This window comes from Marmota flaviventris, chromosome 3 (genome assembly GCF_047511675.1).
Source record: "Marmota flaviventris isolate mMarFla1 chromosome 3, mMarFla1.hap1, whole genome shotgun sequence".
NCBI lineage: Eukaryota > Metazoa > Chordata > Mammalia > Rodentia > Sciuridae > Marmota > Marmota flaviventris.
Genome location: NC_092500.1, coordinates 117067877 through 117085572, shown reverse-complemented (window position 1 = coordinate 117085572; position 17696 = coordinate 117067877). Strand labels below are relative to the sequence as shown.

The following is a 17696-nucleotide window of genomic DNA, read 5'->3' as shown; positions in this document are numbered from 1 at the left end:
TTCCTCATTTTCTGCTCTATTTGTCAAATTTTTAGAACCCCTCTTAGTTTGAATAGTCTGAGCTTTCAGGATTTGGTTCATCTCAAACACATCCTACTTTCTCTGTCCACTGAAATGAACAATGGCAGAAAAACACTAATGAATTTGGCTCTCACCCCAACTAGCAGTTTCTAAAGCTCCAAGATCCCTGACATGCCATCACAAGGGCCAGCACTGTAAGATTTAAAATAGCTACTATGTGTAGATGTTTTATAATCACATTGCCTTTCCCAGGAAGCTTAAAGATGCACACAGAGTCTATTATAGCCCTATCTTAGCATCTCAGTAAAATAAAGCTCTTGTTTCGCAGAAAAAAATCACTAAATCGCTAGTGGAACATACTTCTAATTGGGTGGGAGGCAGAGTAGTGCTGAGGCAGGAAAATTCAAAGTTCAAGGATAGCCTCGATAAATTAGTGAGACTCTATTTCCAAATAAAATAATAATAATACAAAAGTCTGGGGATGTTGTTCAGTAGAGAAGTGCTTGTCTAGCATGTGTCAGGCCTTGGGTTCCACCCTCAGTACAGTGAAGAAAAAAAAAAAAAAAGAAAATCATTGAATGATGCCATGCTGCCATAATCCAAAAACCTAGGTCTAGTGTCTTGGCCTACCACCCTGATCTGTCCTCCAGACAGTATTTAAATAGTTATACATTTATTTTAATATAAAGAAAAAATATATCTATTATAATAAACCCATGATCCTGTAAATATGACTTTAATTTAAAAATAAATCTGTCCATACATCAAGAAGACTGAGTTAGAATCCCAAGGCCACTCCTATTATATAATCAAGAGCCCCACTTAACACAAGGAGTGAAAAATATGTAATTTTCCTCAGAATGGGGGGTAGTAGTTTACTTCACCTCCACTTCTTGAGGGGCTCACACCATGGGCCCAAAGACAGGAGTTCCATCAGTCCCTTGTCCCTCACAGTGAGCCCCCAATACTTACTTCTGCTATGTGGCTGGATGCTGGGGTAGAAAGAATGGCTTGTTCCTGAGGGGACTGGATGGGGCTGGAGACTTGAGAAGGACCTGAAAAGAAGGGACACAGGATTTAAAAGAGGAAACCATCCCACCAGCCCCCCACTCACACTAAGAGGGCCCCCAGGAAGTTCTGTGGAGGGCATCATACTACATCCAGTTGACTGCTGAGGCAGGGAGAGCAGAGGTTTAGCTGAACCAATGCATGCTGTGTCCCTGGGTCTGTACTCAGGCTGGTCTAGAAAAAACACATCTCAGGAGTGAGAGGACTCCTGGAATTCACTTCCCCAAGAACTAGTAACCCTTTGTGTGTACAATCTGGGTCCCAAGCTTTGAGATGGACCTTCTACCTTTTCATGATCCCAAACAACATAAGGAAAGGAACTGCTGGTTGCAGTCATTTACAGGGCAGACAGGAAGAGCAGGAGGAGGAGTGGAGCCCTGGGCCAACTAAAAGCCCTGACTCTGTGCCACCCAGCCTGCCCTGTGGCTTCTATAGGCATTCTGGAAGCTGCTGACTCCTGCTGGTAGCAGTAGACCTACCTCCTTCTTGTTGCACTGGTAAGGCAGATGGCTTTTCCTCCTCATTTTCTATTACCCTCAGCTCTAACTCTGCTTCTACTTCAGGGTGGCGTCGCAAGCGAAGCTCCATTTCAGCATCTGATGGGATGTCATCAGACCAATGCTGATCTAGTGGAGGGAGGAAGGGACACAAATTGGCACAAATCGTGAGCCAGGCCACACTCCTTTTCTATCTCTTACTCTCATGGCCCAATGGTTGGATGGACACATGTGCACAGTGGTGCAAGGTCTGGATTGTGATGGTGAGCCCTGTCTATTATTCAGCAACAGACCCTGCCTTCTGAGAATGCTTCCAAGAGACTCAGCCAAAGCACTCTCCTGAAGCAAGGTACATTGCCCTCTGTAGTGTGGTGTCTCATTGAAACCTGTGGTGCTCCACTTACTTTTCAAAATAGCACCATGACATATGAAGGCATGACAGGAAGAAAAGCTTGGGTTACACCTGCGGAAAAGCAGGCCTTGCTTTCTGGACTTATCTTTCTTGTTATTTCACCAGTCCTCAGCCCAGACCATAGACTACATCTATAATCCCTCATGATCTTAACCTCAACTTTTATTCTCATTTCTGTCCAGCCTAGTCCCTGTTCCTTTTTGCCCAATGAGACACAATTCTTAAAATTATTTACAATGTCCCTGTCTTTCAATGCCAAAGGGCATCTAATGGATTAAAGGCCCTGAATAGTCTGAAATTTGCTCAGCTCTCAACCACAACTCAATTCACACAGGCTACACAGGAGATTGGCTTCTGGGTGGGTGAAACAAAACAAGTGTAAGTCACTGATGGAACAGAGAATCACCCAGGGAGCCAAACAGTTGACTCCCTTGAGCTTTTGCTTTAAAGTAGATTTTTCTTGAACATTCTTAAGTTCTAACCACTCAGGCCATTCCCCCTATGGGAAACAGGTTGTGTCCATAGTGGAGAGGGAGGCTGGGGCCCCATACCATCATCCAGCTCAGCACCAGTGTCCCCAGGGTCCCCATCCTCTGCTGCCTCCCCTTCTATCTCTGCTGGCTCCGAGTCCACATCTTCCTCCAGGTCATTCTCATCCAATGGGGCTGTAAGGCAGAGGTATTCCAGGAAAGGAAGAAAAGACAAGACAGAAAAAGGATGTCTATGCAGGAGAAAGACGGGTTACTGGAGAAGAGAGAAATCCACTTGGATGGACGTGGGGAGTGCTCCAAAAGCAGTGTGGGTACTGAGGAGGGCCCAGGCCATTTTTCAATGTGAGTAGGGTCAAGTGGAAGGAAAAGAGCAGCTGAAGGCCTGGCCAGGTTCCCTCTTTCCCATAGACTGTTTGCTTTAACAGTCTCAAGTCCAAGATGGTCAGAGGTAAAATGTCACTGCCTAGGCCCAACAGGCACCTAAATCAAACTCCAGCAGTAACACTAGCTTCCAGCTATCAGTGCTTAAGTTTAGATACTTTCCTAACTACCTCTGAAGTCAGGGGTCATTTAATTCTCACAATGATACAATCTGAGGGATTGTTTCTTCCCTCTACCTTTGAGGGAGAGGATCATACCCTTCCCACTGGTAGAAGCTGCAGCTTTTCTTGTGATAACTTAGAGAGAAATACTTTGTTAAAGAACAAGGGAGAAGAACTGAGGAGATATGTAAAGTTCCTTTTTTGGAGTCAAGAATAGCCCTTTGGTGCTACAAAATGAAGCAAGGCACTCAATCACTTCATTTCTCCTAAGGAACCAGCCCCTAAACACACACACCACGCATCCCAACTCTGCATACTAGGAATCTGCACCTGCACGAACAGTGGACTGTAAGAGAGAGCAGTGAGGAAAGCAACAAGTACTGTCTCAAGGATTCTGAGACAGTCCCCTGAGACTGATAGCACCCATCTGCCAGGGGTCCTCAGGGCTCCTTCTAGGGTTCCAAGCACAACCACCCTTCAGTCATTCCCCAAGGGGTTAATTTCAAGAAACAAAGTTATGCTTCGATTTGCATATAAGCCTGAGTCCAACCTGCCCGGCCCCCCTTAGCCCCTCCAGGCCCAAGGTAGGGGAAGGAGTAGAGGAACTGGCTGTGGCACAGCTGGGGTAAATTCCTTAAATAAAAAATAAATAAATAGGGTAAATCCTCCCCACTTTTTTTTTAATAGGGGAAAGAATACACAAAATTAATTACATGTCTAAGGTATGGGAGTGCTAAACTCAGGTAAATTTCTTAAAAAAGCTGAATTGAAAATGAGAGAGGATAGAACACATAATAGCCATATGCCCTAAAATGAAGTTTTCTTCTTTACAGACCAAACTAGTGACTGCAGTCTAGTGATAGGATGTCAAGAAGCAATGTGCTGAAACAGTTTGAGCAGCCCCTTTGAAACTGCTGATAATGTGGCAATTACATGAGTTTTATTCCTTAATAATTCTTTAAATTGAGCTGGATGCAGTGGTATATGCCTGTAATCCCAGTGACTTGGGAGGGTAAGATAGGAGAAACACAAGTTCAAGGCCAGCCTCAGCAACTTAGCCAGGCTCTATGCAACTTAGTGAGGCTCTGCCTCAAAATAAAAATCTAAAAGGACTGGGGATGTAGTTCAGTGGTGAAGTGTTCCTGGATGAAGTCTGCGGTATAGGGAAAAAAAATTCCTTAAGCTGTGTACTTATTTTTTATGCATAACTTTTAAGATAGTGGTTCAAATTTAGTTTGTTGAAAGAGGTTTAGAATGGAGCAGACAGGCATTCCAGGGATGGTGGATACTGTCCAGAGTAAGTTCTAGGCTGGTGAACTGTGAATGCCAAGCCCTTCCCTCTAGACACCAGAGCAACCAGCAAGCTGGCAATGCCAAGGTACTCTCTCCTGGGATGATAACATTTTCTAGGGAAAAACTATTCAGTTGCTTCTATAGGTCTGAGCAATCACATTGCTTTTGGCCACTGATGGAAGATAGTTCACCAAACACCAGGGAATGGGATTTATGAGGCACAAACAAAAGCCTATCTAAAAGCACCAATGTCCTCTAGGCCCCTTCTCAAATTGAGCTTTATACTTGGAAAGTCTGCTCATCATTGCACTATACCATATAAAGACCAAACCTACTCCAAATAGATCAGTGGGAACAGAATCTGGGCCTATCTGGTAAGCGGGGGCGGGGGGGGGGGGTCTTTTGTGACTAACATTATTTGCTTGAACAAATATGTGAATGCCTAGCATTTAGGTGGTAGAAGAGACACTGATATACTTTTGCTGGCAAGTAGGCTGGAAGCAAGCACAAAGACCACTCCATAGAACTCCCCAGCTTGCCCCAATTCCCTGGATTGGTCTGTCCCAGTCCTGATCCCTTGGTCCTTCATGTGGTTCTCCTACTTGGAGTTTCTACTAAGAAACCTCTACTGTCAAATCAGAAGGGTAAGGTTCTATACTTCTTGCAGTACCTTGAAAAGAACAATTATCACATACATCAAAAAATAAACATGGGAGAACTATCAATGCAGCAGTAGCAGATGCTGAAGGAGACGCAGCCTGAGCAATGAAACTGGCGAATGGAATCTAGGTTAAGATGAAGTGCAGGGTGATAGAAGCGGCCACACAAGTTGATGAGTTACACACTACAAAAGCCAGGAATTGCTGTTTATTTCAGGTGGCAGCTGGGAAGTGCCCCTTCCTCCACCTTATCCCTCTGTCATATGTATGCACACTAACTAGAAATTCTCAGCAGCTCCTATGTCGAGGGCTGATGGCTCAGGGCCAGCTGAACCAGAAACCCGATGGCATTCTTTCTCTTATACACTGGGAAGATTACTCCTGACATTTATCTATTTTTCCTACTGCTGGTGAAGACAATAGGCTGGAATGGTAAGAGCCTGGTGGTTAAGATCCATGTGTGTCAGTCCTGCCCATCCTGGATGCAACTGCTAAGGCCATATTCCTCAGACAGCAGGCAATGCTGCCTCCCCTTCTAACAGTGTTGGAAAATATGTGTATGTCTTTGGTTGTTATACGACTAGGCTGAGAATGGAGACAGTACAACATTTGGAGGGCAGAGGCCAAGGATAAACATCCTGCAATGAAAAGAACAGCCTGCCCAAAATTCACGTAGACCCCCTCACTGAGAAATGTTTCCAGAAAAAAATTAGGAAAGACAACTAAGGTTTGCCAATTATCTCGTGGCATAAATAGCTGAAGAGACACCTGTAGCTTAGTATGTCCTGCTTGTACCCTCTTCCCTTAGCTGTATAATACCAGTCCTTTGCCCTCCCCTCCTCTCTGATAATTCTTGTAAATGCCCTCTGCCCCTGAGTCTTGACTGTTTCCTTCTGTGATATTTTGGTAGGTTTGTGGAATTTTATTTTGATTCCTCTGTTTTCATACTCAATTACTACCTATTTTTTTTACATACTTAAACCTCAGTGCTAAAAAAGGTTCCTTTAGCTTTGGTTATTGTATCCAACCTCTATTAATGGAACAAGTTCTGTCTCCACTAATGTTCTCCTCCAATCTGCCCTGTAGAATGTGGGATGCACTTCTGGTCCATGCAAGGATGGGCTGCCTGAGTGAGGCATGCATGTGCCCCCGCCCGCCTCTGGCTCCACCCTCGCATGCACCAGCGACAGGACCAGAGTTCTAGTGTTAAGGCACCAGCAGAGCTGCCTAAAGAGAAAGGTTATGGTGAGTGGGAAAAGATCAAACATCACCGACTACCTCCAGAGACCGTCTCCAGCCAGGCCTGCACTGCTGCACGGCGTATGGAAGGAAGGCCAGGCACTGAATTTAAAACAGACGATAAATACAAAGTTACACAGCAGTAAGCATTCCCAGTGAGGAGAGCTGTGGTCATTCCTAAAGTCCAAAACAGAAAAGAAACTGAGCAGAGAGTGGTCTGTCTGGCATGGATGAGGGGTAATGATCCGCCATTATCCTGAGAGAAAACCCAAGGGAGGCTGCAGGATGCTCCTGGTCGATGCCGTAGGTCAGTCAGGTGCCCTGGTCAGCGGGGGCTCTCACATCAACTTCAGCATAGCTTCTGGGTATCTAAAGTTCTGCAAAAGCTGTTAACAGAGGCTGGTCTTACCTACAAGGGAAGAGTTGGGGGCTGGAAGGATAAAAAGTGCATTAAAGGCTAAGTTTCACGAGGGCAAGGAAGAATCCCTTTTGTATAACCAGAGCCTTGAAGGGTGTGTGGCCTATAATAGGCACAAAGAATATGTGAAGCTACATGAGCCAGACAGAGGTGATGACCAAGGGTCCATATTGGAAGATGGGTAGCTGAGAGGAATGATATGCAGTCAATGAATCCTTCAACAGAGTCCTTTGTTTTCTATTATTGATATTCCTTAAAAGAAGCCAGAGGCCAGGTGCAGTGGCATGCACCTGGAGCCCAGCTGCTCGGGTGATTGAGGCAGAAGGATCACTTGAGACCAGGAGTCAGAGACCAGCCTGAGCAACATAGTGAGACCCTGTCTCAAAACAAAGCAAAACAAAACAAAACAAAGTAAAACAAAACAAAAACCACTGAATAAGGTACGTTTTCATCTTATTGGGAAACACAGACCAACTCACCTAAAACCTGGAGTTGAAAATAATGCAGTGAATTTAGAAACCTCCCTGATACATATCTCTTCTTAATTTTACTTCTAAATATGCTTCCCTCTCCTCCTCCTGTCATACACAGTCACACTCAGACACACTCCATGAGGAAAGCACCAGCATGTTCTATAGAGTGGGCAAAGAAGACCCCAGCCGAGAAATATGGGGGACAGGAAGTGAATTCTCATTTTTCCCCAGGTCAAATTCGGTTTATTATTTTGCATTACTGGAGAAGGAGCCTGCAACCTCTTAATCCATAGAGAACTTTACATATCCTCAAATGAGAGTCAAGGACACTTGTCTGGGTTAACAGCAGAAAATGTAATGTTTTGTTGGGTTCTACTTTTGATCAAAATGGGAGGCTTTGGTCTTAGCAGAAAGGTCCTCTACAGCAACAGGAAGGGATGCAGGGATGAAAGGTGCTGATAGCAGCACATGGGATCCTGGGTCTTGAAGCAGTTACCTCTAGAAGTGGAAGATTCAGAGGTTGGGACCATTCTTTCTTCCTCCTCTTTCTCACGAATGTGTGTCCAGTGCACATCAGCCTGGATCGCCAAGGGATCTGCTGGATTTAGTATCTGCTGTAGCCTGTGGTTCCCAGCTAATGTGCCAGGTTTAAGGGATGGAGATGACAGGGAGGGTAGAAGGAGAAAATAAACAGAAAAGGAGGGGATAAAACATCACAGGAAAGGAAACAGAAAGAAGAGTTACAGTATTTGCCAGGAGCAGTTTGAATAGAAAGAAGTAAAAATCAAGAACATGTGCTCACACGCATGTAACTTCTAGTCATTCAGTTCGGATTAGTCATTTTGAACTTCATGTGTACTATTAATTTCAGTGAAGAGAACCACACATTCCAACTCCAAATGCAGATTCTACTGCCCTTTTCATCCTAAATGATTTTTGAGGGATCCAAATGCCAAGGTGGAGAAAAAGCAGATGACAACTGACTTCTAAAGGGCCATTCCTCCAAGAGTGATAAGAACTCAGGTTGATTACCTAGCACAGCATGAGGCCCTCTAGGTCACGCCATTTATGCCCCTTCTGTTGATTATACAGCAAAGTGCTTACCACCACTTGCCAAGCTGACCACTTCTGAGACTTCAGTCAAGTGACAACAGAAAGGTGGGATGGGACAGTGCCATTCTGCCACAAGCCAGACAACTCACATAGGACAAAAATGTACTATGTTTATATTGTAGTTTTTGTTTTCTGCAGTAAGAGCTTCTACTAGAGAGAAAAAAGCCCCTTCCATAAGAGATCTTCTCATGCTGCATGCTGGGTCTGCCAGGGACACAGATGTTGGGGAGGATGGAGTTAGGGGAGGCAGCAGCTTAGGGAAGAAGCAGAACTCTATATTGTGAAGTCCCCAAACTCCAGGAGTTTAGGGGTAGGGAGGAGACCCACACCTCTTTGCCCACCCCCCACCCCCAATCAAAACTATCAAAGCTCCTTTCCTTAAAACTCCATTTGGTATCCTACTGATCCCTCTAGACATGAGACCTGGTTTCTCAGTTAAATGAAGACTCACAGGCAGTCCTTTCAGCTTATTCTTGCTGACAGAGCCTGTGGAATCTGCATGCAGTCCCTGCCTTGTGAAATCCCTATCATTAGGGCTTGCATCATGCTACACAGTGGGGTTGGGTTAAGATAAAGGAATAGCTAGCAACTTGGAAGGAGGGGATACTACAGAAGGAAGGACGACTATTCAGGCAGCAAGAGCAGGTGCCATCGATCTGAAGGACTCTTCAGTTCTTAGCAGGAGCCAGTGTCTATCTGTGAGTATATGTCACCCCTTCCTTCAATAATCTAACTGGACAACCTGGTTTTAGTTTTGTGACAACCTCTGATTTGGATTGGAAGAACCAATAAGATCACCAATGTGGATGCTGACCTATGCTATCAATGTGGGGTATTAGCCCCTCATGGGCTCCCTTACTGGAGCTGCTGGTCTCTATAGACTGAAGGACTATTTGCAAGGCCAGTTTATCTGCCTTTATGGTACTGGAGAGGGCCGAATTACAGCAACACCTCCAAACAGCTCAGATTTAGGCCTGGGGAAGATAAGTCAAAAGAAAAGAGGCAGGACCTTTCTTTACCTTCTAAGCAACAAGGGAAGAGAGTGAGTCTTCTCCCTGAGTAATGTTCTGCTTCCTGTTACCACATGCAGCCTTGGGGATTTATCAACAGCATGAAGCCAGCACGTCTTTCTTTCTCAGAGAAATGTTTAAAGGCACCTGTGGTGGTGGTGACAGAAGAGCTGTGGCTGCATTGTAAGATTTTCTGCATTAGAGAAGAAACTGAATCTTAACTGGATAAGGAGAAATTGCAGAAAAACCCACAGGGATAGAAATGGGGCCATATTCCATTTCTGGAATATGCTATTCTCTACTTTGTCTGGGAAGGCTGGGCCCAGAGACAGGTGACCAGCTAGATATGTGCAGCATAGCTCTAAAATGCACAGATCTTTTCATGTGGGACCTGCTCTTGGAGGCAAATTTTGGATGGCTGCTAGGGAGCCAGGGTAGAAGGTGGGCAGGGGAGCGAAGTGGGTACCTTTACAAGTACCCGTTTCTTCTTCCTTTGAGAGATGCTGGAGCCACTGGCCTTGCAGGAGTTCTCTGTCCCAGGGGCAATACTCCCCTTCTACAGCAGGGGGAGCCAGACACCCACAAGCAGCATCAAGAATCCCGCAGGGGGACAAATGGAGAGAAAAGGGAACCGAAAGGAGGAAAAAGAATAGAAAGCAGAGTTATCTTCAGTGACAAGATAGTAGCATCCTGTCACTGACTACACAGGTGTGGAAGTCCACTGCTCAGAAGACATACTCCAGGCTGGGAACACAAGGTTCCCACCTGGAAATGTATAGAGTTTGACTGAATATTTTAGTATGTGTTTATCTAGCTAAGGCCCCAATTCCCTATAAGTTTGGTCTTAACATTTAAGTCCAAGCCCAGAACTTAGTCTTCATAAGGGGAAAGTGGGCTAAACTCTCCTGAAAATGGAAAAAGCTCTGACTCTAAGCTGTGTTGAAGCTAAAAGTCATTAAGCATAATAATCACACAGAGATAATGAAGCAAACAAAATACCTTCCCCCTGCACCAACTACCTCCTCTAATTAGGGGAACATGGAGGCAACTCTGGACCAGTGTGGCTCTGCAGACATGGCAGAATGAGAGAACTCAGGCTCCAGCCAGGGCCTAGCTCCTTCTCGCACAGACCTACTCAAGGCTCATAAAAAAACTGGGCGGGGAGTATAGGCTGTAAAGCATACTGCCTTGTAAGTCCTGGTCCAGCCTTGGTCTCCACTTTCAGAGGGGCGAGTGCAGGAGGACAGGGAGAGAAACTCCACAGGGAAGTTTCTGAGGAAGTGCCCTGACCCTGACCACTCAAGTCCAGGGTCTCATGATTAGGGTGCTATCCTGTCCTCACCACCTCTTTATAGTTGTCTTAAACTGCACAGGTGTCAGGTCTGGCTTGTGAACCACAGCCCTGTCTGTGAAGGGCTTAAATATTACAGTGTCAGAGGAAATGGCCCCTGGGATGGGCCTGGGTAGTGAGCACATCGAATTTCAGAAGAAGCAGAGATAAATCCCAGCAGAGCAATCATGTACCAACTCCACTGTGCCCACATTGTTCAGAATTTAATCTGTTCCTCTGACTCCTGGGGAGAAACTGGGGCTTAGAAATTAGAAGGCCCATGTCCTCCCATCCGTTGGTTCTGAGTCCCCAGGACAGAAAGTAAAGACCTCCGCAGGGGAGTCAGGTCTCTACCTGTGCTGCTTCCTTCCTCACCTCCTACAGGACCTCTGTACAGCTAGGGCTGGGAAAGAATGACCCTCTCTTTCTATTCAGCAAGTTCATCATCATCACTCAAGGTTACATAGAGCAAGAGAGAGGGACAAAATTGAAAAAACCCTTGAGTTTAAGAGAATTATTTCAGAACCAACCAGGATGACTGAATTCTGCAATTAAGATGCTCTTTTTCAGGATTTCTGGCCCCACAATGTTATTCTGTTCTTTTTGTTTTGTTTTTTTCTGGTGCTGGGGCTTGAACCCAGGGCCTTGTGCATGCAAGGCAAGTACTCTACCAACTGAGTTATGTCCCTAGCCCCCCACAATGTTATTCTGAGTATCACTGACAGCACCCTGTCTGGTGGGCATCTAGCTCAAAGCAGTCTTCATTACTCAAGATCAGAAATCAAGGATTCCTCTAGGAAGTTAAATTTCCTTGTTTTATTACAATCAATGTCTATAACTGAAACTAAAGGGCTTGGGGGGCGGAAATGAGAAGAAGACAGGAATGAGTAGGTTAATTAAGTCAAAATCCTTAGATTGGCCCATATTTTCTACTTCCAATTAAAAATTTGAATTTGCACCAGGGACATTATTCCCACAGTGGCCTGTCTGCCTGATTTGGTATCCTTCCTCTGTCCCTGTACCTAAGGTCAGGGAGCAACAGGAAGGATTATTTTGAAGCTCTGTGGGAGGTGTCCATGTGACTCCAGCCAATTACACCTGTCACTTTCATACATGGGACAGATTATTTCAGAGGGACAGGGTCAGGGTTAGGAGAAGAGACTTTTTTCTGACCTTCACTGGACTCCTCCTCCTCTTCGTCATATTCTTCCTCCTCTTCTTCTTCATATTCCTCTTCCTCCTCCTCTTCTCCCTCCCCAGGCTCAAAGCTCTTGGAGGCCTCTAACTCTTCCTCACTCCTCCCTTTCAGAAGAGCGTGGATCCTTACAGCCTCTTTCCAAGGAACACCACCCAGGTCAGAAGTGGGCAGCTGCTCCTCCTCCTCTTCCTCCTCCTCTTCTTCCTCCATTTCCGACTCGGAACTGCTATGAAGATAACCACACAAACCAAGTGAGGGAATGCCAGGAAATTGAGAAGGGAAGATTCAGTGCCACAGTTGGAGGTAATATGTCCCAGCAAAGCACCTGTCAAGCGGGAGGGAACATAAGAATGGAAAGAGGGTAACAAATAGGGCAGGATGAATTACATTTATAAGTGAACATTTACATGGACCCACACAAGCAAAAAGCCCAGCCTGGTGGGGCACAACAGGCTAGTAAACACCATGACCACTGGGTAAGTGTTCACAGAGGACCTGGAGAAACACAGCAGGGGACAGTGGACTTGTTTTGCTATAAACACATAACTCTTGGAATTGAGAGAGAAGAGAAAGTCCTCTTTCACCTTGACCCACCATTTGGTTTGAAGAACTTGGTTCTAACTTGATTCAGGTCAGTCAGGAGCCTTTTGTGAGAACCATAGGTGTGAGGGAGAAAGAGAAGGTGCCCTAAGAGGCTGAAATAAACACAGTGCCTTGCAATCAGTGTGGGGTGTGTGTATGTGCTGGGGCAGGGGCTGGGGGAGGAAGCAGCAGATCCAATTTCATGGTGTTCCTTGAGACCTCACAATGTGCCAATCCCGGAGCTGCATATTATGGGGAACACAAAGGTAAAAAGGCAGTAAATGCCTTGCCCACTGCACAGCTAAAGCAAAAAAACCATCAGGAGAGGACCCAACCCCCTGCAGTCATCATCATGCCTGACAACCTGCTACATTCTCCACATCTGTATCCTTCACAGAACAAGGCCAGCTCAGCTTGCAACAGAAGCAGTGCTATGTGCAAAACTTATGTGAACCTGACCACTGCCCTTTAGGATGATCCCTCTTTGCCCTGGGGAAGGAAGCAGTATAACAGGCAGGACACGAATAAAATTCCACCCCCCACAGTGGTATGGGCTCAAATGGAGAAGTTTCCAGGCCTGTTTCACAATCTGATAGTTCCTAAAGAATCTTTTTCAGTAGAGACTTTGCCTGTGGTGAGAAGTGTATACTTAATTGGATCGAAGAAAATGTGGCTTTCATAATAAAGCACTGGACCAAACTCTGGATGATAGAGCCCCAAGCTCCAGAGGAAATCAGGCATGAAGTGGGTTTAGTTTCAGCTTCCTATTAAGGTGCAGTCCTCTCTCTATCCAGGGAAGACTTTCTCATAGCTCATTTGTGTTTGAGAGTGAGGAAGCCAGTGAACAGACCCAGATGAAGACAATAACGTTCAACATGGATGCTTCTGGTACTATGTGGGGAAGAATCTTATCCAAAGAGAGGTCTAGCCTTGTCCTTGTCCTTGTGAAGTAAATTCTGACCCCCTGGACTATTCTGATTGAGGTCTTTGGTAGACAGTCTAATATTGGGATCTAGTTGAGGGCTGGTCACATCCCAAAGTCAGCTGGGGGACAGTCATATAAGAGAGACCAAAGATGTGATTTCAGGTGGGGGTACTGGGTTACTTGGTATATGTTGACTTAGAGACTGAGATACATGTGAACTATCAATCAGTCATTGCCTATGTAATGGAGTCCAATAAAAATTCCTAACAGCCAGGCTTGGGTGGTGAATTCTTCGATGGGTACTGACATACATCAATACCAAGAAGCAACGCTCTCCTGATTCTATGAGGTAGAACAACAAAAGCCCCGAATTTCATAGTTTTCTGCAGTCTACCATATGTATATCTTCCCCTGGCTAGTTTCTAAAACTGCATCTTTTCCTTGTAATAAACCACAACTGTGAGTATAATTGCTTTCAGGGAGTTCTGTAAATCCTTCTGGCAAATTATTGAACCTGAGGGTCATCACATCACATCAGAATTTGTGACTGGTGTCAGAAGTGAGGGTGGTCTTGGGCCTCATTCCCTCTTATTTGCTTCCTAACTCCTCACAATGCCACATTGGCTTTGCTACTGTGACCTTCAGTTTATTACTTATGCTCTCTGAGCCATGATTTTCTAATTTGTCAGGATGTCTTGTAATACCTCCCCTCAGGCACGTTCTGATGGATCATTGACTTTCATCATGCTTGCATTATACTTTGGGGCTCTAGCTATTCATCTATTTGTTTATTTAGCTATACAATTTTTCAATCATTCATTCATTCAATAAACATTTTTGAGCACTCACTAAAGCTAAGCCAGTGGATATAGAAATAAAAAGCTGTGTCCTTCCAGTGAGTCTCACTTTACTCATTCGTTCATCCAACTAAAATTTATTGTCTTTTACTTCTAATGTACTTGCTAAACGTGCAGAAACATAAAAGTGATCCCCAAAAGCTCCTTATTCTCAAAGACAGATAAGATGCAAACACATCATGATAAAGTAAGGTAGAATGAGAGTGTGGTGTGACTGAGGGCTGGAAGGTAGCAGGTTAAAGTACACAAAAACTTGGCCCATGCCTGTAATCACTGGTACCTGGGAAGCTAGGACAGAAGGGTAGCAAGTCCACAGCAAGCCTTGGTAAATTAGTAAAATCCTGTCTCAAATAGGTTACTGAGGTGTGACCTCAGGGAGTCTGTCCCTGTTCCCTTCCTCTTCTTCTCTAGACTACTTCCTGGCTGCCATTCTCTTCCATCATGATGTTTTTGCCTTGGAGCTAGTCAACCATAGTCCAAATCCTCTGAAACCATCCTCTGAAGCCAAAATAAAAATTTCCTCTTCTGAGTTGTTCTTGTCAGTAGTTCTTGTCTCACTGTTGGTCTTAGCAACAAAAAGTTGACTAAATATATTGTTTGCCCCACACCTCTGTTTTTGTTAGTTTATTTTCTTATTAATATATCATTACACATCTTTCAAAGATAAAATAAGGATAAGGAGGCTTCTATGCTCATCTTAAATCTTTGGTGGGCAGAGGGAAGGCCATGCTGTCCCTTCCTCAAGGCTGAGTGCAACCAGGGACTTGTTTAAGGCTGCCTCAGTAGTTAGTGGACTGGAAGGAACGATATTACAGCTTCCTGGGAGAGGGGGCCTTAGTACAGCCTTGTCCTCGTCCCAAGCAGTGTCATGAGGATGCACTGTGCACAATGCAGGCATTGAATAAATCCCTTGTGATGATGACAATGAGGCCCCACTTATAGCTATTAGTGCCACTCTGGCTGGTTTTACGACAGCTCAATGATCGTGGGAGTGCAGTAAGTGAGGCATGGAGTATGAAAGAAAGCAAAAAATTCAATCCTTGCCTTTCTTCATAAGTTACATGCTTAGCCCACTTCCAAGAGACAAAATGCTACTTGTCCCTGGACATCCCAGGGAGGCTAACCAGACTCCCTCTCCATGTAAAGGACAGAGAAAATCTGAAAGGTGCTGTCAACTGCTCCCTTCCATGCCATCATTTTCATAGACTACTACTCAAGGTAGTCTCTGGGGCTGGTCAGGCCCCTAACCTCATGAAAGATTTGCAGTGTAACTACAGCATCTCAAGGCTCATTTTACATTTTCTGGCTGACCCCAACTCCTGAATCTCTCTGGACCTGGGTTGTTGAAACTGGAGGAAAGGAAGGAGAAATAGATCCCTTGAACTATAGCCTGGAAAATTTTGCAGTGGAAAGGATTCTTATAGGGGGGAAGCAATACATACAACTAACATCTCCCTTCTTCTGGGAAAAAAAGGATTTAAAAAAAAAAAAAAAAAAGCTATTCTAAGGATACAGCTTCCTGGGAGAAATGTGGCTTGGAAAATCTAGTTATCAAGATAAGCTTTCCCGGGCTGGGATGAAGCTCAGTGGCAAAGTGTCTGCCTTGCATTCGCGCAAAGCCCTGGGTTTGACCCCTAGTTCAAAAAAAAAAAAGGATAACCTTTCCTTCACAGCAGGTATCCATTTTTTTGTCCTGTAACAATATGGTGTCCTGTGGGTTGCTTAGGGTCTGTCTCTCCACCAGAACCGCACTCTCTCTCAGAGCAGGGACAGGGCTGCTTTGTTTGCTGGAGTACTTATCACAGGGCTTAGCAGAGTCAAGATGGGTGGAATGCCCAGGGACCACAAGCAGGAAGGTCAAGGCAGGCTTTCCCTAATTTCAGAACTATCACAGATATCTTGGGATCCCCCTTGGCAAAGCCTGGTCAAAAGGAGCTGACCCTTTCAGTTAAAAGAATATCCAGAAAAAATTCTCCCTGAGATAATATATATCCAATTACGCATCTTGAAGTACCTTGCCTAAGTTTTCCCTCGGGTAGTTTCTCTTTGAGAAATTGAGGGGACTGGCTGGAGGAAACAAAACTGATGAACACATGGACTAGATTGTAAAAGACAAGGTCTGCTCAACTTAACTGAGCTAAGCAAAGGTTTTGCTGTGGTCAGGAAGGAAAGATCCAAGGACAACGATAATGGTGAAGGACAGTAATACTGAAGGTCGACTGAGCCCCGAGGATAGCCATGCAGCATGTCGCATTTCTTTGCTAAATTTTTTATTTTGTTTTTTTTTTTTTTTGCTACACACACTAGGCAAGTGCTCTAGTGCTGAGCCACAACCCCAATCCCAAGATGTTTTTTTTTTTTTTTTAATCATTGTAAATTTTCTTTCTTTTTTTTTAAAAGGCACTTCCTTTGTATTTGCTCACTTAGCTATTCAGCTACTCTAGGGCACAGCTACTATTAGAAAGGTTGAATGTCCCCTAACTCAAAAATTCAAAAGCTAAAACTCGAGCACTTTTCATGATGTTCAAAAAGTTTTGGCTTTTAGAGTTTTAGATTTCAGAGTTTTAGATTAGAGATGCACAATTGGTAAAGTCTATGCCAATACTCCAAAATAGAAAAACCTGGAAATCTGAAATCCAATGTTTCAGATGAGGGATACACATCTTGTATTTTTTCCCAGTTTTTCTTTTTGGTACTAAGGATTGAACCCAGGGGTGCTCTACCACTGAGCTACATTGCCATTCTTTTTTATTTTCTATTTTGAGACAGAGTCTTGCTAAGCTGCCCAGGCTGGCCTTGAACTTAATAAGATCCTTCCTCAGCCTCCCAAGTCACTGGAATGACAGGCATGCACCATCACATATGGTTATATTTTCCATATATATATTTTATATATATACATTGTTGATAGACTTTATTTACTTATATGTGAATTCTGCATGGGGCATCACCTGAGAATCAAACCCAGTGCCTCACACATGCCAGGCAAGTAGGCTACTGCAGAACCCCAGCCCTAGCCCATTTTCCCCATTTTTAAAAATGAGAAACTGCAGCCTAAGGAGGTTGGTGTGAAGAGGATTCAGGATTCCCAGCAGCCTCCACACCACACACCACGTTGTGCACTCTTTGGTGGTTCTTCAAGAACACAAGAATGCTTTGGTATTAGCAGCTGTCAGGGTGGCAACCCCAGGAAATGGATCATGATCCTGTTCTCTGGTGGCCTGCATTTTCCTTGAAAAGGCAAGGATGGGAACTAAGGCAGGCTCCATTGTGCACGAGGCAGAATTCTGCATGGGGCATCACCTGAAGCTACAGGGTGGTTTTCAGAGAGAAACAGGTATCACAATTTTTACTCTTTAAGTTGAGCTTCTCCTAATGAGAGACTGCAATACACTCTCTGGCTCAATCACACTCCTAGCTCCCACTCACCCTGACAACTGTGTGAACACAGTAAAGCATCAGAAGCAGATGTCTAGAGAAGATGTACATTGCCCAGTGATCTTCACATGGTGGAAATCTAATGTGTGCTAGACCTAGCATCCTGCTCAGCGGTAGCTCATGTTACTAT

The 17696-nt window shown here is 44.7% G+C and overlaps 1 protein-coding gene across 9 annotated transcripts in view; it reads right to left on the bottom strand.

Moving 5' to 3' along the window:
• Positions 1 to 17696, bottom strand: part of Mical3 (microtubule associated monooxygenase, calponin and LIM domain containing 3) — a 203541-nt gene that overhangs the window by 32432 nt on the left and 153413 nt on the right. For 5 of the 9 annotated variants that reach the window (XM_071610264.1, XM_071610263.1, XM_071610267.1 and 2 more), the window contains 5 exons: positions 11740 to 11990; positions 7610 to 7747; positions 2550 to 2663; positions 1569 to 1715; positions 994 to 1076 (listed from right to left, as the gene is read on the bottom strand). In XM_071610264.1, the coding sequence (XP_071466365.1) occupies positions 994 to 1076; positions 1569 to 1715; positions 2550 to 2663; positions 7610 to 7747; positions 11740 to 11990 (733 nt within the window). Of the gene's footprint in view, positions 1 to 993; positions 1077 to 1568; positions 1716 to 2549; positions 2664 to 6261; positions 6325 to 7609; positions 7748 to 11739; positions 11991 to 17696 lie in introns of all 9 variants that reach the window. The other 4 variants (XM_071610266.1, XM_071610265.1, XM_071610268.1 and 1 more) reach the window with 4 other exon arrangements.